General features: G+C 44.3%; 1 protein-coding gene across 2 annotated transcripts in view; it reads left to right on the top strand.

The window, feature by feature from the left end:
- The window catches only part of rock2a (rho-associated, coiled-coil containing protein kinase 2a), a 45,260-nt gene extending 21,535 nt beyond the window's left edge, over positions 1–23,725 (top strand). The window contains exons 2-31 of one of the 2 annotated variants that reach the window (XM_039009664.1): positions 4,260–4,341; positions 4,419–4,519; positions 4,654–4,791; positions 5,504–5,764; positions 5,977–6,121; positions 6,317–6,455; positions 8,261–8,352; positions 8,792–8,951; positions 9,152–9,215; positions 13,826–13,914; positions 14,051–14,099; positions 14,213–14,348; positions 14,426–14,517; positions 14,642–14,888; positions 14,979–15,085; positions 15,176–15,356; positions 15,465–15,810; positions 15,951–16,020; positions 16,144–16,247; positions 16,526–16,712; positions 17,049–17,142; positions 17,247–17,341; positions 17,474–17,665; positions 17,869–18,037; positions 18,551–18,621; positions 18,723–18,811; positions 20,400–20,478; positions 20,600–20,864; positions 21,072–21,285; positions 22,255–23,725. In XM_039009664.1, coding sequence (XP_038865592.1) covers positions 4,260–4,341; positions 4,419–4,519; positions 4,654–4,791; positions 5,504–5,764; positions 5,977–6,121; positions 6,317–6,455; positions 8,261–8,352; positions 8,792–8,951; positions 9,152–9,215; positions 13,826–13,914; positions 14,051–14,099; positions 14,213–14,348; positions 14,426–14,517; positions 14,642–14,888; positions 14,979–15,085; positions 15,176–15,356; positions 15,465–15,810; positions 15,951–16,020; positions 16,144–16,247; positions 16,526–16,712; positions 17,049–17,142; positions 17,247–17,341; positions 17,474–17,665; positions 17,869–18,037; positions 18,551–18,621; positions 18,723–18,811; positions 20,400–20,478; positions 20,600–20,864; positions 21,072–21,285; positions 22,255–22,258 — 4,062 coding nt within the window. In that variant the 3' untranslated portion in view covers positions 22,259–23,725. Of the gene's footprint in view, positions 1–4,259; positions 4,342–4,418; positions 4,520–4,653; positions 4,792–5,503; positions 5,765–5,976; positions 6,122–6,316; positions 6,456–8,260; positions 8,353–8,791; positions 8,952–9,151; positions 9,216–13,825; positions 13,915–14,050; positions 14,100–14,212; positions 14,349–14,425; positions 14,518–14,641; positions 14,889–14,978; positions 15,086–15,175; positions 15,357–15,464; positions 15,811–15,950; positions 16,021–16,143; positions 16,248–16,525; positions 16,713–17,048; positions 17,143–17,246; positions 17,342–17,473; positions 17,666–17,868; positions 18,038–18,550; positions 18,622–18,722; positions 18,812–20,399; positions 20,479–20,599; positions 20,865–21,071; positions 21,286–21,898; positions 22,234–22,254 lie in introns of those variants that run through there. The other variant, XM_039009663.1, reaches the window with a different exon arrangement.

The raw sequence follows: 23,725 nt of genomic DNA, 5'->3' as shown, positions 1-23,725 counted from the left end.
AGACTGGAATATGTTCCGTGATTCATCCAATGGCATTGAGGAGTATACCACCTCAGTCACCGGCTTCATCAATAAGTGCATTGAGAACGTAGTCCCCGCAGTAACTGTACGTACATATCCCAACCAGAAGCCATGGAGTACAGGCAACATCTGCACCAAGCTAAAGGCTAGAGCTGGCGCTTTCAAGGAACGGGACACTAATCCGGACGCTTACAAGAAATCCCGCTATGCCCTCAGACGAACCATCAAACAGGCAAAGCATCAATACAGGACTAAGATTGAATCCTACTACACCGTCTCTGACGTTTGTCGGATGTGGCAGGGCTTGTAAACTATTATGGACTACAAAGGAAACCCAGCCCAAACGAGCTAAATGTCTTTTATGCTCGCTTCGAGGCAAGCAACACTGAAGCATGCATGAGAGCACCAGCTGTTCCAGATGACTGTGTGATCACGCTCTCCATAGCCGATGTGAGAAAGACCTTTAAACAGGTCAACATTCACAGGCTGCGAGGCCAGACGGATTACCAGGGTGTGTACTCGGAGCATGCACGGACTAACTGACAAGTGTCTTCACTGACATTTTCAACCTCTCCCTGAAAGAGTCTGTAATACCCACATGTTTCAAGCAGACCACCGTAGTCCCTGTGCCCAAGAATACAAAGGTAAGCTGCCTAAATGACTACCGCCCCGTAGCACTCACGTCGGTAGCCATGAAGTGCTTTGAAAGGCTGGTCATGGCTCACGGCTCTGTTTATCAGTTATGCATTGTCACTTTACCTCTACTTACATGTACAAATTACCTCAACACCAACACATTTACTCGGTACCGGGACCCCTGTATATAGCCTTGTTATTGTTATGTAATTCTGCTGTGTTACTTTTTATATTTACTTTAGAAAATATTTTCAAGGGCTTTTTCTCCCCAATTGGTAGTTACAGTTTTGTCCTATCGCTGCAACTCCTGTACGGACTCGGGAGAGGCGAACCAAGTTGCACTGCTTCTTGACACAATGCCCGCTTAACCAGCCGCACCAATGTGTCGGAGGAAACACCGTACACCTGGTGACCGTGTCAGCATGTATTGCGCCCGGCCCACAACAGGAGTCGCTAGTGCGAGATGGGACAAGAACATCCCTGGCGGCCAAACCCTCGCCTAACCCGGACGACGCTGGGCCAATTGTGCACCACCCCATGGCTCTCCCGGGCCGTGGCCAGCTGCGACAGAGCCTGGACTTGAACCAGGATCTCTAGAGACACAGCTAGCACTGCGATGCAGTGCCTTAGACCACTGCGCCACTCGGGAGGCCCCACAGTAAATATTTTCTTAACTCTGTTTCTCGAACATAAGCATTTCATGTAAAGGTTTACACCTGTTTTATTCGGTGCACGTGACAAATAAGATTTGTTTTGATGGAAGTTTGAAAGAAGGGTTCTTAATCTCCCCGGGTGTTGCCCACAAACACGCATGGAATGGACGTTCAGACTCAAAGTATATCTTGTTGTTTTTGCCATGGATGGCCATGGATGGATCTTGTCCAATGGCTGTCCAGTAATGCATGATTGACATGTGTGAGCAGTCAGGGTTCTGCTCTGTACCTGACAAGATGCTCTGGGATTTAGGTGCTTTTTTCCCCAGGAAGGACAATACTTTATTTTACAGTCATGTTGCAAAGGGTATTTATAGCAAGATATTTCATAGGAAAATATGTGGTAATAATCTAATCTTATGTTGACATTTGTGAAGTAGCAGGTCTTCCTTGTAACTGTAGACTACTTCACAGGCATCAACACAAATGCAGGTGCTTTTTGTAATTGCACATTACACATGCTTTTTTCCAGTGAACCCAAAGATACCACACTCACTTAATTTTGGTTATGACCAATCAGCCATTTTACAGTGATGTTTCTAATTAAATAACAGGTAAATAGTTCACAATTTCTACAGTCCACTAGTTATAAAGTGTAGCTTCACTTTTTTTACTCACTGCCTATTGAGTAGGGATAGGCGGGCTGCGTGGAGTTGTCTCTCTCTACAGAGGAAATGACTTGCACACTGAGGTACCGGCTTCATGACACAGTGAAATTATCTTCTGAGTGCTGGGCGGGGTGGATCATTTCCTGTATTGCTGAGCTCTAAGGGGAGATGAGCCGTGTCAATGTGAGCGTCAGCGTGTGTCTGTGTGCTTCTTCTCCTCAAATAGTAGTTATGTGTGAGGTACGTCCTTTATTGGGAAGTGGAGTGGAGATGATGAAACAGCTGGCATCAAGCTGTATAGTGTACACTGACTTCTGCAGAGTAGAGAGACGGACGAACTGGGCGGTGAGAAAGAGACACGCGTACAGTTGAATTCGGAAGTTTACATACACTTAGGTTGGAGTCATTAAAACTCGATTTTCAACCACTCCACAAATTTCTTGTTAACAATCTATAGTTTTGGTAAGTCGGTTAGGACATCTACTTTGTGCATGACACAAGTAATTTTTCCAACAATTGTTTACAAACAGATTATTTCACTTATAATTTACTGTATGTAATTCCAGTGGATCAGAAGTTTACATATACTAAGTTGACTGTGCTTTTAAACAGCTTGGAAAATTCAAGAAAATTATGTCATGGCTTTAGAAGCTTCTGATAGGCTAATTGACATAATTTGAGTCAATTGGAGGTGTACCTGTGGATGTATTTCAAGGCCTACCTTCAAACTCAGTGCCTCTTTGCTTGACATCATGGGAAAATCAAAAGAAATCAGCCAAGACCTCAGAAAACAAATTGTAGACCTCCACAAGTCTGGTTCATCCATGGGAGCAATTTCCAAACGCCTGAAGGTACCACGTTCATCTGTACAAACAATAGTACTCAAGTATAAACAACATGGGATCACGCAGCCGTCATACCGCTCAGGAAGGAGATGCTTTCTGTCTCCTAGAGATGAACGTACTTTGGTGCGAAAAGTGCAAATCAATCTCAGAACAACAGCAAAGGACCTTGTGAAGATGCTGGAGGAAACAGTTACAAAAGTATCTATATCCACAGTAAAACGAGTCCTATATCGACATAACCTGAAAGGTCGCTCAGCAAGGAAGAAGCCACTGCTCCAAAACCGCCATGAAAAGCCAGACTGCGGTTTGCAACTGCGCATGGGGACAAAGATCGTACTTTTTGGAGAAATGTCCTCTGGTCTGATGAAACAAAAATAGAACTGTTTGGCCATAATGACCATCATAATGTTTAGAGGTAAAAAGGGAACGCTTGCAAGCTGAAGAACACTATCCCAACCGTGAAGCACAGGGGTGGCAGCATCATGTTGTGGTGGTGCTTTGCTGCAGGAGGGACTGGTGCACTTCATAAAATCGATGGAATCATGAGGATGAAAATTATGTGGATATATTGAAGCAACATCTCAAGACATCAGTCAGGAAGTTAAAGCTTGGTCGGAAATGGGTCTTCCAAATGCACAATGACACCAAGCATTCTTCCAAAGTTGTGGCAAAATGGCTCAAGAACAACAAAGTCAAGGTATTGGAGTGGCCATCACAAAGCTTGTGGAAGGCTACCCGAAACGTTTGACCCAAGTTAAACAATTTAAAGGCAATGCTACCAAATACTAATTGAGTGTATGTAAACTACTGACCCACTGGGAATGTGATGAAAGAAATAAAAGCTGAATTAAATCATTCTCTACTATAATTCTGACATTTCACATTCTTAAAATAAAGTGGTGATCCTGACCGAAGACAGGGAATTTTTACTAGGATTAAATGTCAGGAATTGTGAGAAACTGAGTTTAAATGTATTTGGCTAAGGTGTATGTAAACTTCCGACTTCAACTGTAGGATCTGAAAGGTTCTAGGAAGGTCTGTTGTAATGTTTTTCTTGGCACATATGAAGATGAATGTTATAATTGTTGTAATGTTATTCTTGACACATCTTCATACAAATATCTGTTGGTGTCAGAGAATGACCACTGTCAAATCCACTGCCCTCTGTGTTTTATGCTTGTTATGAGTTATGTCAATTCCACTTCAATGTTATGGAATTTTTATTAGATCACATTTTATGCCCAATTCCTGAATTAAATTAATTGAAATGGACACATGTTATACCCAATTTTTGTGGCACTTAAATGTCCTCATTGTTTTGGGTAAAAAGTTTAATTACACCCCAAAAATAACGCTCCCACATTCACTTTGCTTGATTGCATGTTATGTTGGTTTATCTTTTCCAATTAATGAGTTTTCTTCTTTCTCTATTTCAGGATTCTATCAATGCCTTCGTTCTAGATCTAGACTACCCTGCCCTACGGAAAAACAAAAATGTAGAAACCTTTTTAAACAGATGTAAGTATGTTTGGTAATAGTAAATATATATGTGTGAATGTGTGTGTGGATGGCTGACTCCTCTCTTCTCCATGCAGATGAGAAGGTGATGGGGCACCTACGGGACTTTCAGATGAAGTCTGAGGACTTTGACAGGGTGAAGGTGATCGGCAGAGGGGCGTTTGGGGAGGTTCAGCTGGTGAGATGTATTTATTTTTGTATTTCATCAAGATGTGAAGCATCTGCGTATTGCGTACAACACTTAGTTTTGATTCTCCCTTGTGTCTTTTTCCATCTCTCTTTCTGTCTCTTTAATTCCTTTGTTTCCCCCAGGTTCGACACAAAGCCTCTCAGAAAGTGTACGCCATGAAGCTGCTGAGCAAGTTTGAGATGATAAAACGCTCAGACTCAGCCTTTTTCTGGGAGGAGAGGGATATTATGGCCTTCGCCAACAGTCCCTGGGTTGTACAAGTAAGACCTGACACACACACACACCTATATACTCAACCGGGATTCGTCGGACCAGGCAATGTTTTTCCACTCCTCAGTTGTCCAGTGTTGGTGATTGCGTTCCCACTGGAACCGCTTCTTCTTGTTGTTAGCTGACAGGAGTGGAACCCGGTGCTTTTGTCTGCTGCAATAGCCCATCCATGACAAGGACCGATGAGTTGTGCGTTCCGAGAGGCCGTTCTGCACACCACTGTTGTTCTGAGACCTCTCATCAACTAGCTGTTTTCACCCACAGGACTGCCGCTGACATGATGTTTTTTGTTTGTCGCACCATTCTCGGTAAACTCTAGATACTGTTGTGTGTGAAATGCCCAGGAGGCCAGCTGTTTCTGAGATACTGGAACCGGCGCACCTGGCCACGCTCAGTCGCTTAAGTCACTCGTTTTGCCCATTCTAAGGTTAAATCGAACAGTAACTTAATGTCTTGTTGCCTGTCTGCCTGCCTTATATAGCAAGCCACGGCCATGTAACTCACTGTCTGTAGGAGCAAACCATTTTCGTGAACGGGTTGGTGTACTTAATTAACTGGCCACTGAGTGTATAATATATTGTATAACAAGACAGGACAAAAACAGATTTTAAAACGATCTGCACAAACAATATCAAACCAAAATAGTGTGATGGAAGATAACCCTGTAACTTGAATTGTTTTTGCTTTCCGGTCTGTGTCTAGTTGTGCTGTGCCTTCCAAGACGACCGTTACCTCTACATGGTGATGGAGTACATGCCTGGAGGGGACCTGGTGAACCTCACCAGTACCTACGATATGCCTGAGAAGTGGGCCCGGTTCTACACGGCCGAGGTGGTCATGGCACTGGATGCCATCCACTCCCTGGGCTTCATCCACCGCGACGTCAAGCCTGACAACATGCTCCTGGACCACCACGGACACCTCAAACTGGCCGACTTCGGAACCTGCATGAAGATGGACTCTGTGAGGACCACATTTTCCACTTGTTCCAGCTGTGCAGTGTGCTAAAGAGAGCATTACTCACAATACTTCCAGCGGAATAGCTTGTGTCTAGCTGTGCTTTAACTTAACACTTATTTGATAAGCGCTCATTAAAACTTAACTGTATATACTTGATGATTCATACTTGGTTTGCTTGAGAAAATGTGTCTAACTGAAGGATTGACTGGTTACAGACTGGGATGGTGCACTGTGACACAGCGGTTGGCACTCCAGACTACATCTCTCCTGAGGTTCTAAAGTCGCAGGGTGGAGATGGTTACTACGGACGGGAGTGTGACTGGTGGTCTGTAGGGGTCTTCATCTTCGAGATGCTAGTCGGTGAGTTGGGGTTGTCTAACTCCTTGGTGTTTATGTTCCTGGTCTTTGTTTGTCTAAAAAATAATGACTCAGAATCTTAGTTTACACTAACTGAAGATATATCAAGTCTGCCTATAAAAAGATATTGGAGAACTTGTAAGCAAATTGCTTATAAGTAAACATAGTGTACTTATTTCTGTGCTATGTTCTCATTAGGTGACACACCATTCTATGCCGACTCTCTTGTTGGAACATACAGCAAGATCATGGATCACAAGAATTCCCTCAACTTTCCAGATGATGTAGAGATCTCCAAAGACGCCAAAAACCTCATCTGTGCCTTCCTGACAGACAGGTAACAATGATGTTAAGAATATTAAGCACAGTTACAGATTTAAACTTCAAGTTACAGTTTGCAAAGTAATTTTTGTAGTAGTCTGACCGATATCCAGACTATTTTCATACGGAACTATCCCAGCTTTCTCCCTGACCGCTAACATACAGTTGAAGTCGGAAGTTTACATACACTTAGGTTGGAGTCATTAAAACTCGTTTTTCAACCACTCCACACATTTCTTGTTAACAATCTATAGTTTTGGCAAGTTCGTTAGGACATCTACTTTGTGCATGACACAAGTCATTTTTCCAACAATTGTTTACAGACAGATTATTTCACTGTATCACAATTCCAGTGGGTCAGAAGTTTACATACACTAAGTTGACTGTGCTTTTAAACAGCTTGGAAAATTCCAGAAAATTATGTCTTGACTTTAGAAGCTTCTGATAGGCTAATTGACATCATTTGAGTCAATTGGAGGTGTAACTGTGGATGTATTTCAAGGCCTACCTTCAAACTCAGTGCCTCTTTGCTTGACATCATAGGAAAATCAAAAGAAATCTGCCAAGGCCTCAGAAAACAAATTGTAGACCTCCACGGGTCTGGTTCATCCCTGGGAGCAATTTCCAAACGCCTGAAGGTACCTACGTTCATCTGTACAAACAATAGTACTCAAGTATAAACAACATGGAACCACGCAGCCGTCATACCGCTCAGGAAGGAGACGCTTTCTGTCTCCTAGAGATGAACGTACTTTGGTGCGAAAAGTGCAAATCAATCCCAGAACAACAGCAAAGGACCTTGTGAAGATGCTGGAGGAAACAGTTACAAAAGTATCTATATCCACAGTAAAACGAGTCCTATATCGACATAACCTGAAAGGCCGCTCAGCAAGGAAGAAGCCACTGCTCCAAAACCGCCATGAAAAAGCCAGACTGTGGTTTGCATCTGCACATGGGGACAAAGATCATACTTCTTGGAGAAATGTCCTCTGCTCTGATGACACAAAAATAGAACTGTTTGGCCATAATGACCATCATTATGTTTGGAGGTAAAAGGGGAACGCTTGCAAGCCGAAGAACACCATCCCAATTGTGAAGCACAGGGGTGGCAGCATCATGTTGTGGGGGTGCTTTGCTGCAGGAGGGACTGGTGCACTTCACAAAATTGATGGCATCATAAGGATAGAAAATTATGTGGATATATTGAAGAAACATCTCAAGACATCAGTCAGGAAGTTAAAGCTTGGTCAGAAATGGGTCTTCCAAATGGACAATGACACCAAGCATTCTTCCAAAGTTGTGGCAAAATGGCTCAAGGCCAACAAAGTCAAGGTATTGGAGTGGCCATCACAAAGCCCTGACCTCAATCCTATAGAAAATCTGTGGGTAGAACTACAAAAGCGTATGCGAGCAAGGAGGCCTACAAACCTGACTCAGTTACACCAGCTCTGTCAGGAGGAATGGGCCAAAATTCACCCAACTTATTGTGGGAAGCTTGTGGAATGCTAGCCGAAACGTTTGATCCAAGTTAAACAATTTAAAGGTAATGCTACCAAATACTAATTGAGTGTATGTAAACTTCTGACCCATTGGGAATGTGATGAAAGAAATAAAAGCTGAAATAAATAATTCTCTCTACTATTATTCTGACATTTCACATTCTTAAAATAAAGTGGTGATCCTAACTGACCTAAGACAGGGAATGTTTACTAGGATTAAATGTCAGGAATTGTGAAAAACTGAGTTTAAATGTATTTGGCTAAGGTGAATGTAAACTTCCGACTTCAACTGTAAGTCTATGGCCCTTTATTTGGTTTTTAGGGAGGTGCGACTGGGCCGCAACGGGGTGGAGGAGATCAAACGACACCCCTTTTTCAAGAATGACCAATGGAACTTCGACAGCATCAGAAACAGTAGGTGTCTCTGCCATACAGCCAAGTACATTTTATTTATTTATTTGATCATATAAGATCATCCTGGTACAATAGAAAACATATTACATATGGTTACCTAGAAATTACATAAATAACATCAATATTTCCTTCTTTCTCTCCCTCCCACCTCTCTTCCCACCCTCCCTCCCACCTCTCCTCCCACTCTCCCTCCCACCTCTCCTCCCACTCTCCCTCCCACCTCTCCTCCCACCTCTCCTCCCACCTCTCCTCCCACTCTCCCCACTCTCCTCCCACTCTCCCTCCCACCTCTCCTCCCACTCTCCCTCCCACTCTCCCTCCCACCTCTCCTCTCACTCTCCCTCCCACTCTCCCTCCCACTCTCCCTCCCACCTCTCCTCCCACTCTCCCTCCCACTCTCCCTCCCACCTCTCCTCCCACTCTCCCTCCCACTGTTTAGCGGCGGCTCCTGTGGTTCCAGAGTTGAGCAGTGACATTGACACTAGCAACTTTGATGAGATAGAAGATGACAAGGGTGACGTGGAGACCTTCCCTACTCCTAAGGCTTTTGTGGGAAACCAGCTTCCTTTCGTCGGCTTCACATACTTCAAGGAAGACCAGTAAGTCTTCAGACTTCATGTCTTACTATCACAGTCCTTCCTCATCATGGACAGTATTTTTTTACTTAGTAACTCATGTATAGTGGATGTCTAAGTTTCACACAAGCTTTGATTATGTTAAAAACTCTGAAAGTGTGTATTAATGTGTGTATGTGTGTGAGCTGTTAGTTCTTCATCAAATACCAATGTGTTTCCTCCAGGTTACTAAGCGGTGTGAATAACTCTACAGTTGTGACCGTGAACTCAACAGCCTTAAAAGGAGAGGTGGGTACCTACTTGCCTGTCATATACCTATAGTTCTCTTTCAATTATTTGTTTTGATATCACATGTGGCGGATTTGCAAGGATCACCTACTCTCAGAAGAACCTATCAAAAGCATCTGTTGGAGACACAGGTAGAGTGGTGAATGAGGTGAGCCCCTCACCTTCCTTAAAAGGAGCCACTCTCCCGACCTCTGGCTATTCTCGCTTCTCTTCCTCAAGAAGAGAATTAACATTACTCTCTAGTGCTCAGATCGACTGGATGCCTGTTTTCCTGCTTGACTGCTCAGAAGTGAACCGTGAAGGATATCGCTGCCTAGTGTAGGTCTCGAGAGGTTTTCGTTTTGTGTAGAAATGACTTTTCTACTTCTGTCTCTGTTAGTAGCTTGCTTCCCGGCTAGCTATTGAAACTCTGTTAGCCCACTCTGCAAGGCTAACTTGGGAAGCTCGCCGTACCTGCAACACGGTAGCATTGCTAGCTCCCTTTTCTCATCTAGATTAAGCTACGTTCACCCATTGTGTTAACTAGACCGTCCGTCTCAGCCTCACGGCTCCTTCAGTCGCAGAAGACTAACTTTGCCCCCGCACGGTTTCCTTCAACTAGCAGTGAGCTAGCACCGGTTACTTCTAGCTAATGCCACACTAGCCTCGTGGCTATAGCGTTCAACTTTGCTCATTATTGCTAGTTAGAAGCCTTGCGGCTAACAGCTAACTAGCTTATTACACCATTTACACAAGATATTTTTGGCTAGCCACAAAGCTTCTAACTATCTTGGCTAAACCATATACACGTTGCTCTTACAACCGGCATCTTGCTGTCCCCCTAGCAAGCCTTGTTCCTTTATGGCAGAATACAATGTCTGGTAGAGGGGGGTGAGGGATTTTAGAGCCCTGCTGGCATTGAGGGCTATAGCCTGGACCATGGTGGGAAGGATCTTCTCATCCACTATGGCTCTGTTGAACAGGGGCCCAAAAAAACAATGGCCACTATTATCCCTTCCCAGGAAGAGCCTAGCTCAGCACTCGAACCCCACGTTCTTGTGCTTGTGGTTCCATGATTGTGGGGAAAGGTTCCAAACCTCTGTGCATCAATAAGGAACATCCCCATGAGAGGCTCGACGACCCTGAGTCCTGTGAGCACTGCAAACTGCTGACAAGGGCAGGTCTGAAGAAGAGGCTTTAAATGTGCTTCTATATCGGTAGCCCCTCTCTCCTCCAAGCCAACAGCGACAGATAGCCTCAACTCCCTCCCTTCACTGTCTGACGATGTAGTGTCAGGGGAAGGCGAGTTAGGGGATGACGATGGAATTAATCTCACGGATATCCTCGAGATAACTCAGGAGATGGGGGCTGACCCCGTTTTCCTGCCCTCTCAGGCCCTGAGAGCAGTGTAACTGCCCCTCCTCCTTTGGAGTTTGGGCTCCTTCATCTCTGCAAACAAGCCTCGGCCAGACTCGGCATTGAGTGGCCGTCTCCTGTGGGAGCTCAGCGTCCGTTAAGGGACTCCTGTCTCATACAGCGTTGATTTAAAATAACTGCTCCACGCATGATCAGTTTGCCTCAGCGAAGCTAAGAACTAGTGGGATAAACCCCTAACTAGCTAAATTCTTGCTAGGGGTACCCCGAGCCTGGACATATAGAAGAATCCGAGTTTGGCAACCCTCCCGCAGTGGAGCCGTCACTGGCGGACCATCTCAGCCCCTCGCGCCGTGTTACTAAAGACCTACTGGATGCCCCAGTGACACTCAAGGAGTTGTTCGGGCTAACTGTTGCCACCATGCGGCAGAAGTGTGACATGCACAAGAATAAATGCGAAGCACGTGGCAGCCGTTGGTTCCTGTATATCGCCCCAGCCTCACTGCTGGGAAGGAGTAATAAGCTGTCCTTGGGGGACTGAGGTCCCTGGTGACGCAGCAGTCTGCCAAGACTCCGGCTAGGCCCCTGAACCAGGCCAAACCTGTAGGGAAGCAGTCTTACGCTGCAGCCGCAACAAAGATTTACCTCTCTAACCTTCCTGAGGGAGATAAGAAGGGCTGGACAACCTAGGGCGGCTTAGAAGGATAGTGTGCAAGACCTATGGCTCTCTGCCCTACCCTCTTTTTTCGGGTTTAACGTTTTCTGCTCTTTCCCCTCTCCAAGTTTTGCAGCAGTGGGAAGGCAGGGCTGCGTTGCGACAACCCTTCTCTGATTTTCAGCCAGGGGCAGTAAAGTCAGCATGTGAGCCCTCCCTCCGGGTCTCACCGACATACGAAGCAGGACGGCATTCTGTCTTTCGACATCCACTGTGGCCCTTTTTACATATTGTGTGAGGCATTTTCCAGGCCTCACTGTGAAACCCCCTCAGCCCTTTATAGGATTCTGAGGGGCGTTTTTCCCCCCTCTACATTGCAAAGGCGACTTGGCTCTGTTATGGAGAACACTCTCCATTGAGCTAGAGATCAGTCAAAATAGTGGGATGGGGCGCCCTCACCAGGCATCAGAGCCCCAGACTGCTATCTAGTACTCCCGAGTCCACGAAGCTTCGGCTTTTCTTCGTCCAGTTTTTTACTGCGATTGGTTCATGCAGCCGGGCCACTGCCTGCTTTGCCTCTCCATCCTACGGGAGTGAACAGCTGAAGAGATATCTTTGCTCTTAACAACCCTCTCCATGGAGCAGGGCCAAGACATACCAGTTATGTAGCTGTCCTACTGACCAGGATTAGGAATACTGCACTGCAGTTGTTTCCTTCTTCCTACGGCTATATTGCCTGACGTCATACGTCATGGCTCTGGCTGCTCCAGAGAGAGCCCTCTTTCCGCATCTATTTAGACTGACTTGCTGCAGTCTGATAGAAGCAACAACACTATGAGGGCCCTGGGAGACATCCCAAAAGACGGTGACCACGCCGTTTGGTGTAGAAGAGCTGACACAACATTGGAAAAATTGGGTGTAGAATCTATTTACCAAGTTGAGTTGTTGTTGTGTGTTCTATGTGTGAGAAATATTCCTCTCGAGGCGCATTCAAGTTACAAGTGCCATAGGGAGGGAAACTTGCATTTTGACAAGCAGCACAACAATCCTTGCAATCGTCTGTCCAATCCTATTAGTTTCTCAACTCCTAAATATGCATCAACTGCACAATTTTAAATCCAGATTATAATTTTTTTCAGCGGCAGCTTGGTTAAGCATGTGAGTGCATAGGGGAGAGTGGGGATACATGTAACACAGGTCAATTTTAGGGTAACTTGGGGGAAAACACCACCCTACCTCAATAATAATTTTTTCGGAGTGATTCAAAAATATTGTGATGAGACAGATTACATTTTTATTTTAGCAACATTAATGGCAACCAGGGAAAGTGTTGGGGGAGAGGGTGGGTTACCCCGGGTGGCAGTTTATCCCAAGTTACCCTAACAGGTAGGCCTACATTATATTCACTGTGTTTATAGAATTATTTGGGGACACATTTATTAATATGATTCTAACTAGTTAAAAGATCACATTTGGGATCTGTAATGATTAGCCCTATAGGGTAAATGCAGATAGGCAACCCCATGCTTCAGCCTATTTATTTATAGCCACTATGCTACATCAGCTGGGCTACAGGTGATAATTCTTATTGCTAATAGCATACCTGATCATATAAACTATGCATAAGCTATATTTATGGTCCATTATGTTAATAATTTTACCAGTATGTTATTAGGCTCATTTCTGGAGGTGGACATTATGTTTTAGATGGTGTCAGCGTAATTGTATTTTCATTCATTTTGAAGTTTAATGTCCTTTTAAAAAATCACCAGAATGTATCTTCTTTCCTTTATACATGGAAATTCTCCAGGGTGGGTCCCCGGACCCCCAAAACAGGGTTGAATGGGTGGTCCCTCTCCTCCCTTGTTTTGGTGGTGCGGGGTCCCCCTCTGCTACATATGTTTCCAGAGGAAACACTGCCTCTCCTACAGAATAGTTTACCTATTGGACACTGTTCTTGGGACATATCTCATTAATTGGGAGAGTGGCTCCTTTTAAGGAAGGTGAGGGGCTCACCTCATTCGCCCCTCTACCGGTCTGTCTACAACAGACGCTTTACATATGTTCTTCCGAGAGTAGGTGATCCTAGCGAATCCCCCACGTGAGATATTTCACTCATAATATCAGAGAACCGGAGTTACAGAAGTAACCTAAGTTATGTAATTATATTTTGTGCATATGAATCTAACGCAACACTATAATAACAATGTCATAACAGGTCATAATAATATAATTCCTTTGTTTGGCTCAAGAATTATGCACAATAATCTGTCAAGTTCTTAGCGCTACTGAAACACTTACGAGGCTTTGCTTCAGTAGCTAAACAACAAGCTAATCCCGTGAAAGCTGTCAGCTCATTGACTTCTGTGCTGACTGAAATTGTTTTGCAGAGCAAATGAAATGTATTTCTTATCTGTTGCAGGATATTGTGATGTTAAGTGTTCTCTCTCTCTTTAATCAAAGCTCTTCTGAATTGATTTCACTTGTTTATGGCTTTGGAAAAAGGTAAAATTGTGGTAAAATGAAACGCTCTAGTTTTAGAGCAGAATCCAGGTGAAGTATATTGTAACAGATGCGCCGCCTCCTTCCCCTCTTCCTCAAGTCGGCCAAGCTACAGAAGAAACTGCACCAGCTGGAAGAGCAGCTCAATAATGAGATGCAGACCAAAGATGAGCTGGAGCACAAGTGCAGGTAGACACGACATGCCCTGGCCTCATACACACACAATACACCTACTACTATTACTCACTTGCTATGTGAGTTAGTCATGTTCTTTATGATATGGGGCGATGAGAATAGTGACATGCACTATGTTCTCTTCCTGTAGAACTTCCACCAGTCGTCTAGAGAAAATCTCCAAAGAACTTGATGAAGAGGTGAGAACTTTGGAGCTACAGTAGCAATATAGCACACAACTGATAAAAATGTCAACCAAGAAATAATTAGTTGTGCACTTCCAACACTGACCTTTGTGGTGGTGCATTGACAGACGAGTAGCAGAAAGGCTCTGGAGTCGAGTCTGAGGCAGCTGGAGAGAGAGAAGGCTCTACTGCAGCACAAGACTGTGGAGAGCCACCGCAAGGCCGAAAGCGAGGCCGACCGGAAACGCTGCCTGGAGAACGAGGGTGAGACCGCTGGCTGAACACACACACACACACACACACAGTATACTTTCATATCTAACTTGTGATGTGATCTGCAGTCAACAGCCTCCGAGACCAGCTGGACGATATGAAGAAAAGAAATCAGAACTCGCACATATCCAACGAGAAGAACATTCACTTACAAAGACAGGTGGGTTTTTTAGGGTATAAAATAACTTGCCTGTGTGTTTATGTGCATGTGTTTACATTTGTGATTGGAATGCACGTGATTTGAATGCACATTACAAAGTGTGACTAAGTGATTTGTTATCCAGCTGGACGAGGCCAATGCTCTATTGCGTGCGGAGCAGGAGGCGGCTACGCGGCTGAGAAAGGCCCAGACGGAGGCAGGCAAGCAGCTGCAGGCTCTGGAGGCCGGGGGCAGAGAGCTGCAGGACAAGTGCTGCCTGCTGGAGCGCTCCAAGCTCACTCTGGAGAAGGAGTGTATCGGGCTGCAGGCAGCACTGGAGGCTGAGAGGAGAGAGCACAGCCAGGGTTCAGAGACCATCGCAGACATGCAGGGTTAGTGGGGATTTTGTTTGTGTGGGAGAGACTGTGTGTATTTATTCACAGTATGATTTAGCCTTTTGTGACATTTCTCTGTCTCTGTAGGGCGAATCTCAGGGCTGGAGGATGAGGTACGGCAGGTGAGACAAGCCCTATCCAAAGCAGAGACAGAGAAGAGACTACTACAGGAGAAACTCACCGACCTGGAGAAGGTAAACTTCCACACTTTCTTATGTTCTTACCCTCTCTATTTTATGCACTCTCACTTTCTAACCTTCTCTCTCTCTTCTACTCTCTCGTAGGAGAAGAGCAGCAAGGAGATAGACATGACGTACAAGCTGAAGGTGTTGCAGCAGGGGCTGGAGCAGGAGGAGGCGTCGCACAAAGCCACCAAGGCACGGCTCGCAGACAAGAGCAAGATTGAGTCGATCGAGGGTGCCAAGTCTGAGGCCATGAAGGGTAAGGCCCTTCCTGAGTTATCAGGTATGACAAAGGACAGGAATCCGTCTTCGGTAAAGAAATTAGACTGTGGTCAGCAGGGTCAAATCCAATTCAATAAATCATTCTTCTCCCTCTTTCCCCTTCCCCCAGACATGGAGCAGAAGCTACAGGAGGAGAGGGCGTCCAAGCTGCGTGTGGAGAACAGGATGTTGGAGCTGGAGAAACACAGCAGCATGCTGGATTGTGACTACAAGCAGTCCCTACAGAAACTGGATGAGCTCCGCAGGCACAAGGAGAGGCTCACCGAGGAGGTGAAGAACCTGACTTTGAAGATCGAGCAGGAGACCCAGAAGCGCAGTCTGACCCAGAATGACCTGAAGGCCCAGAACCAGCAGCTCAACACCCTGAGGACCTCTGAGAAGCAGCTGAAACAGGAGGCTAACCACCTGCTGGAAATCAGACGCAGCCTGGAGAAACAAAACCAGGAGCTACGCAAGTCAGTCAACATTCAGACTCTTTTTTTTCTCCTTTTTTAATATTTGACCTTTGAATTTTTAGCAAGTAATAACACTGAGAGAAAGTGTCAACACAATAAAACAATAAACTGAAAGGATTCATTTGTGTTTGTGTTCACAGAGAAAGGCAGGACTCGGACGGCCAAATGAAGGAACTTCAGGACCAGCTAGAGGCTGAGCAGTATTTTTCGGTAAGTCTGCTGCAACACTTAATTTGATTGTCTTTGAGAGGAATCCTAACTTGAGATAACTTGCACCCTGTGTATACATTATTGCATTGAATTTGTGATTGATCATCTTTTTGTGTTGCCCAGACGCTGTATAAGACCCAGGTGCGGGAGTTGAAGGAGGAATGCGAAGAGAAGAGCAAGCTCTACAAGGACATGCAGCAATCCCTTCAGGAGTTACAAGAGGAGAGGTGAGTACAAGGAAATGGCCTGGCCCTGCACTGTTTACTGACACTCTAGTGTACAACTGCAGTCCTGCTGAACTTATAAACATATGCCCAGAGATCCAGAAGAGGATGGGTTTCTTTAGGGTCTGGTTCAAGCTTTCTTCCTCCTTACGGAGTTCTTGTAATATACATTGTTATTGATTTATTTACACAAACAACACAAGAAAGAACACAACCAAAACCCATGTTCAATGCTACATTATAAAACATTATGAAGACATGCTTGACCTGTGACCACTCAGGGACTCCCTGGCGGCGCAGCTGGAGATCACGCTGACCAAGGCGGACTCGGAGCAGCTGGCTCGCTCCATCGCTGAGGAGCAGTACTCCGACCTGGAGAAGGAGAAAATCATGAAGGAGCTGGAGCTCAAGGAGATGATGGCTCGGCACAAGCAGGAGCTGGTCGAGAAGGACATTACCATTGGCTCGGTGAGTCAGCCCTGGTTTTTCTGTTTCTGGAGGTCCGTGGTGGGCTGCATTGGGCATGAGCTTTTGTCCTAGCTTAGTGCTTTCGAAAACACAGATTCAACTGATCGGATAATCATCAAGAACTTGATACGCTTAATCAGGTTTTCTTGTGTGCTTGTACTGGGCTGGGACTATAGCCAGGACCAGGAGTGAACAACAACGGAATCGACTATTGTAACCAATAGATCTGTGAGTCTGACTCTGAGGTGACACCTGCTGGGCCTTGAGAATGCTTGCTGCAGCTGAATACTATCAAATTGCATTGGTCTCACTTTTTGTCTGCTCTTTCCTGCCCAGCTGGAGGAGGCCAACCGAACCCTCACTAGCGATGTGGCCAACTTAGCCAATGAGAAAGAGGAGCTCAACAACAAACTCAAGGAGACACTTGAAGGTAAGTTTCTGCCTCCAGCCTGTGTGGTTGATAAAAAAGATAATATCTATTTCTGTTCAACATTAGATTGTAACATTCTATTCTTCTATTTGGGATGTGTTCAGAGCTGCAGACGTCCAAGGATGATGAGCAGCAGATGAGCCAGATGAAGCTCACGTTTGAGAAGCAGCTCCAGTCAGAGAGAACACTGAAGACCCAGGCAGGCTGATTTAATGTCATTTCTTCTAGCTTTACAATGTTGCGTAGCAAGGAAATCGTGTTGAAGACACTTGCCTTTGTCTATTGTTTTAGATGCTCATCATGACTATTTCTTGTCTTGTGTGTTTCTCAGGCTGTGAACAAGCTGGCGGAGATCATGAACAGGAAGGAGGTACGTGCAGCAGGCAGTCGGCGCGGCAACGACACTGATGTGCGCAGGAAGGAGAAGGAGAACAGGAAGTTGCAGCTGGAGCTGAGGTCAGAGAAGGAGAAACTCAACTCCACCATCATCAAGTACCAAAGAGAGATCAACGACATGCAGGCGGTCAGTCCAACCATAACACAACCTAATACTAACCATCACACAACCACCTGTACAGCATTATCATGAATTACCAGAGGGAGATTAACGCCATGCAGGTGGTCAGTCACACCAAGAGAGACCAACAAAGTTAACAGGGGGCTCAAACTAAGAATATACAGACATTTCAAATGTATGTTTCCTTTCCTCCTGTTTGTGTCAAATAGCAAATAGCAGATGAGAGTCAGGTACGCATCGAGCTGCAGATGGCCCTGGACAGTAAGGACAGTGACATAGAGCAGCTACATAACCTCCTCAGCTCCGCCAACGTCTCCTCCCTAGAATCAGCCAGCCTCAGCAGTGGACCAGACTTTGACGCGGATGATGCCTACACAGGTAAGGAGGACCCGTTTATGTGCATTCAAACACAATGTACAAGCAGTCCTGTTCACAGCATTGTACCTCTTATGTATGTTTATATTGACTTTTGGTTATTTTTGGTGACTTGCTCTGTCTTGTCCTGGAGTGCCACCTATCTTTCCTTTTGTCTTTGGCATCTGATTGTTTTTGACTTGTGTTGTCCAGTTGCCAGTACTCACTATAATAGGCTACTGATTACTCTGATGATTTATACATTTATTGATTTATTTGATCGATATATTGTCCATCATGAAGGGAAACCTCTCTGGAGCTGAAACATAAACCATTTAACCTTGTTTTGTCGTTGAGTCCGTCCATAATGTGTGCAGAGTGCTGCGATCATTTGATTCATCTACTGTTTACATGATTTTTTGCGTTGAAATAGAAAATGCTATGTTTCCTGGGAATATGTACGAACTGTGAAGCATGTAGATCTACCACAACATTGACCTGCTGTTTTAATGTTTCACCCCTCTTTCACTCTCTTAGAAATGAGACTAGCGGGATGGCTCTCGCTGCCTGTGAGGAACAACACCAAGAAGTTTGGATGGGAGAGAAAGGTGAAGATAAGATTTACAACCTGGCTTTACTGATCAAACATTGTGTAGTTAATATTGTGGATGTGCTACAGTTAAAAGTATTGTTTCTTGTCTCTTTTTAGTATGTGGTTGTGAGCAGCAAGAAGATTCTGTTCTATAACAGCGAACAGGACAAAGAGCTATCCAACCCCTACATGGTGCTGGATATTGAGTGAGTAACGACTATCTACCTGCTCCTCTTACTTCAATTCAAATCATCATGCTAATACAGATACGCTTGCTCTTACACCAGATAGACCCTGGCATTATGTGGCTGAACGATGAAGAGAAACTGAAATGTTTTTGTGTCCGTTTGCGGAATATTTAGATAAAGCCTGGAATAAAAGAAAAATGGCTACCTATAATTAAATTAGAAAAATATTTTGCTTCTATGTGGTAAATGGCACGTGTGTACTGTATATAGATTGTCTATAGGCTTGTCTCCGACATGAATCTTCACTTTGTGCCAGACTGGGTTCAAATGCATTCCGTTTCATTTTTCTTTAATTATGTATTATGTATTATGTATTGTGTGTGTGTGTGTGTGTGTGTGTGTGTGTGTGTGTGTGTGTGTGTGTGTGTGTGTGTGTGTGTGTGTGTGTGTGTGTGTGTGTGTGAGATATATATATATATATATATCTCACACAGTGTGTATGTACGTATGTGTGTGTGTATGTATGTACAGTACCAGTCAAAAGTTTGGACACACCTACTCATTCAAGGGTTTTTCTTTATTTGTACAATGAAATAACACATATGGAATCATGTAGTAACCAAAAAAGTGTTAAACAAGTTGTGCGAAGCTGTCATCAAGGCAAAGGGTGGCTACTTTGAAGAATCTCAAATATACAATATATTTTGATTTGTTTAACACTTTTTTGGTTACTACATGTTTCCATATGTGTTATTTCATAGTTTTGATGTCTTATCAATCAATCAAATGTATTTATAAACCCTTTTTACATCAGCCGATGTCACAAAAAGCTATACAGAAACCCAGCTTAAAACCCGAAACAGCAAATGCAGATGTAGAAGCACGGTGGCTAGGAAAAACTCCCTAGAACGGCAGGAACCTAGGAAGAAACCTAGAGACGAACCAGGCTCTGAGGGGTGGCCAGTCCTCTTCTGGCTGTGCCGGGTGGAGATTATAACAGAACATGGTCAAGATGTTCAAACGTTCATAGATGACCAGCATGGTCAAATAATAATAATCACAGTAGTTGTAGAGGGTGCAACAGGTCAGCACCTCAGGAGTAAATGTCAGTTGGCTTTTCATAGCCGATCATTCAGAGTTAAAGACAGCAGGTGCGGTAGAGAGAGAGAGTCGATAGCACGTCACTATTATTCTACAATGTAGAAAACAGTACAAATAAAGAAGAACCCTTGAATGAGTAGGTGTGTCCAAACTTTTGACTGGTACTGTACATGTATGTATATTTTTTACTGCTCAAAGGATATAATTATTGTTTGGATAACCTTATTTACTATTATGTATTGATTTTTATATTTAATTGTTTCACTCTTTATGCACGGCAGAGAACACCAGAAGAAAAATGATCACTGATTTATCACAGTGAATTACTGTAATGTTTGTTTATGTATCAATTAATCCCACAAGGGATGGGTTGCCAACTGGCGATTTGACACAAAAATACAATTTCATTCCTTCATATAAAATGTAATTCAATAACTGTAGTTAATATTTTTTTTACCTTCAACATCAAAATATTTTTGTTCTCTTCCTTTTCTTGTCTTTTCAGTAAACTCTTCCATGTGCGGCCTGTCACTCAAACAGACGTTTACCGTGCTGATGCCAAAGAGATCCCCAGAATATTCCAGGTCCCTTGATTGTTATGGCTCTTTGTTCATGCATTTATTTAACGATTAATGTGACGGGGCTGGTTCATACTGATGATGATGATTGACAATTACCATGATGACCTTTTCCTACTCTCCTCAGATTCTGTATGCCAATGAGGGAGAGTGTAAGAAGGAGCCAGAGTTCCCAGTGGAGCTGGCCAGTGGAGAGAAGTCCAGCTACATCTGCCACAAGGGCCACGAGTTCATCCCTACGCTCTACCACTTCCCCACCAACTGTGAGGCGTGCACCAAGCCCCTGTGGAACATGTTTAAGCCTCCGCCCGCCCTGGAGTGCAGGCGCTGCCACATCAAGTGCCACAAGGACCACATGGACAAGAAGGAGGAGATCATCGCGCCCTGCAGAGGTAGGGGTGTGGGGGGTGTGGTGTCGTTGCTTATTCCAGAGCAGGGTTACGTAGAGGCATATAAAGACATTGTCAGGGACATATCAAGGGATGGTCAGGGGGTTGAGGTGTGCACCGCTGGTTTTTATATTTGTTTGCACAGTTATTCGCAGTTATTAAACACAGTTATTAAACACAATACAAACCCTTCCCTTTGTCCCACTGCAGTGAACTATGACGTGTCCACGGCCAAGAACCTGCTGCTGCTGGCCGTGTCTCAGGAGGAACAACAGAAGTGGGTGGGACGTCTGGTCAAGAAAATCCCCAAGAAGCCCCCGGCCCCCGAGCACTTTGCCCGCTCCTCGCCCCGTTCCTCCATGAAGGTCCAGCCCAGCCAGTCCATGAGGCGGCCCAGCAGACAGCTGCCCCCCAGCAAGAGCAGGTAAGACCACAGGCCAGACGTAGACAGTAAAGCTAGGGCTCTGGTGGTTGGGAAAAGGGGAACCTTACACCTATCAAATACTTAGACGTGAAAAGAATGTGACTAGTGCTAGGTGGATTTGGGCAATGCTCATTACCACTTTCCGCTTTCAGATTGCTCAACTTTGGCCTATAGGACTAACATTGGGCGTTACATGATATCGATGATGATATTGATGATGCGTTTGATTTCTGATGAGTAGATAGGGTGAAAGCCTTGGTAAACCCCTAGTAAGGCATGTTGTGCAGTGAGTTTGGTTGTATTGAAATAGGACTTGGATATTCCCTTCTGAATATTGTTTATTCCTATATTTCTTTAATCTATTGGCTGCTTTCTTGGACCATGCCCAAGAGGTGGTTTGTGTACTTGAATTTGAGAAGATAAATGTTCATGTGTTCTCTTATAGTCTTCGTAGTTGTGTATGTCAGGAAATAAGATTTTTTCGTACACTTTTAGGTTTCCAGGAACGCCTACCACACTCCTGAATCTGATCATGATCAAACCCTTAACCGTAAACCCTTTCTTATATCAGCCTCCTCCTGAACCCTGTGTGACCTTTGCCCTCTGACCTCAGTCCTCCTAGATCACACGCCCCCAGGATGCGACGAGAAGACTCCAAAAGTGGCCATCGACACAAATCATGACTTACCTCTTCTGTGTGTGTTTCAGTTTGACTAGTCATTTTAATGTAAAAGAGAATGTGTTATAATATGATGTTTTGTACATTTATTTACAATGACTTTTGACGTTTTGCAATAAAACATGCAATCCATTGGGCGGAGTTGTGTGGCTCTGGGTGGTTGTATGTGTGACAGCTGCGTGCTATGTGGGGTGATGCATGCTGTGGTGCAGGCAATGTCGCGGAACTGTGGGTTGGTTTGGAGAAACTATGAAGAAACTAATACTGTTTCCCTTTTTCTCTTTCTCCAGTTAACCTTACTTGGGAATGTGGTTCAGGATCGAGGTGGTGGGTGTTTCCTCCTAACACGCAATCAAAAGACTGATAACAAACAATGTTCCACTTGGCATTTCCTCCTTGCACAACTTTGATTCCACTTCACTCTTCCAGAAGACTTCTCTTCCCATTTCCACCTTGATAGTCCTATAGTATTTGGCCTTGTCGAATTATAAGTTATGTCCAGTCACTTCAACTGCTAGTCACCCATGAACGATGTGCCAACACACCTACCTGTCGTCTGTGTGCATATGAAGAGCAACTTCTCTCCAGGTTCCTTTAGGAGAGGGGCGGTTGGATTTCAAGGCCATGGGAAGGGGTTTGGCTTTGGGCTTTGTGTATCCCGATGTTCACTCAACACAGAACAATAGCCTCAATTACGCCAAACAGAGGGTTGAAGCACTTACCTTGACAACACTTAACCAGAAATCCTCATTGGAAAGCAGAGATCAAGAGATAAGCGATTTGAGGTGCTCTGCCAACCTGAATGCTTGTGGCCGAGGCAAAGACATTTTAATAATACAGTTTACAATTACAAGCCATCATAAGTATCTACTGCAGAACACTACGCCCACAAGAGAATAATACTGTAAACTGGTAGGTGGATAGAGCTGAAGTTCAGATGCTAACACTGACCTTATAGCACTTCACCCTGGCATTGCCTTAATGTACTTACCACGCAGCATGACAATTATTAGAGGGAAATGTTTACTGCACCAGCTGAATGCAATGGTGCACCATTATGCAGCATTAATATCATAGCTTGACTCCTTCATTGTTTGAATGTACGTCTGGGCAAACCAGAGATGAAACACAAGCATTGTATTACTTAGAAATGATGCTGTTTATTTTCTATTCAAAATCTACTTGATGACCCCTCCACCATCTTCTGTGTGATGTTGCATGTGTTTTACGTTTTGCCCCTAAGGCCTCAGTGTTGTTGACTACATGTCTTTCCTTTGGTGAATGCACCCGTAGTAAGAATGTTTTTTATTCCTGTGAACAAGTGGGGGGAAATCGAAAGTTTACTTATTTTTGTTGAAAAAAAAAAAAGAAGGAAAAGTTTCTGCAAATGTATTCACAAGCTGAAAGTATTGAACAGTAACATGCAATAGAAGCTTTTTGAATGTTTTTCTCAGATATTTTTGTAAAGAATTCCTCTTTTGGCACGTTGTGTGTATCTGGCTCATATTACAGATGGAGAGTGATGGTGTGCTTTGAGTGCTCTCCTTTATCCAAGAAGCTTCTGAAAAGCACGTTTTATACATATAAATATACACGGTATATATTTTACATGACGACATACAGTGCACATTGTATTATTTATACTGCCTTGTCCACTTTGTATTTAAAGGCGCATCATCCAGACTGCATGTTTGATATTGCTAGAGTAAAGTTCATGATAACCTGTTGAACAATAAAGAAATGTATGTGCCTTCTGGTTTA

The sequence above is a fragment of the Salvelinus namaycush genome, chromosome 15 (assembly GCF_016432855.1).
Source record: "Salvelinus namaycush isolate Seneca chromosome 15, SaNama_1.0, whole genome shotgun sequence".
Lineage (NCBI taxonomy): Eukaryota > Metazoa > Chordata > Actinopteri > Salmoniformes > Salmonidae > Salvelinus > Salvelinus namaycush.
Note: the sequence above shows the minus strand (reverse complement) of the source record. Positions and strands in the feature narration are given on the sequence as shown.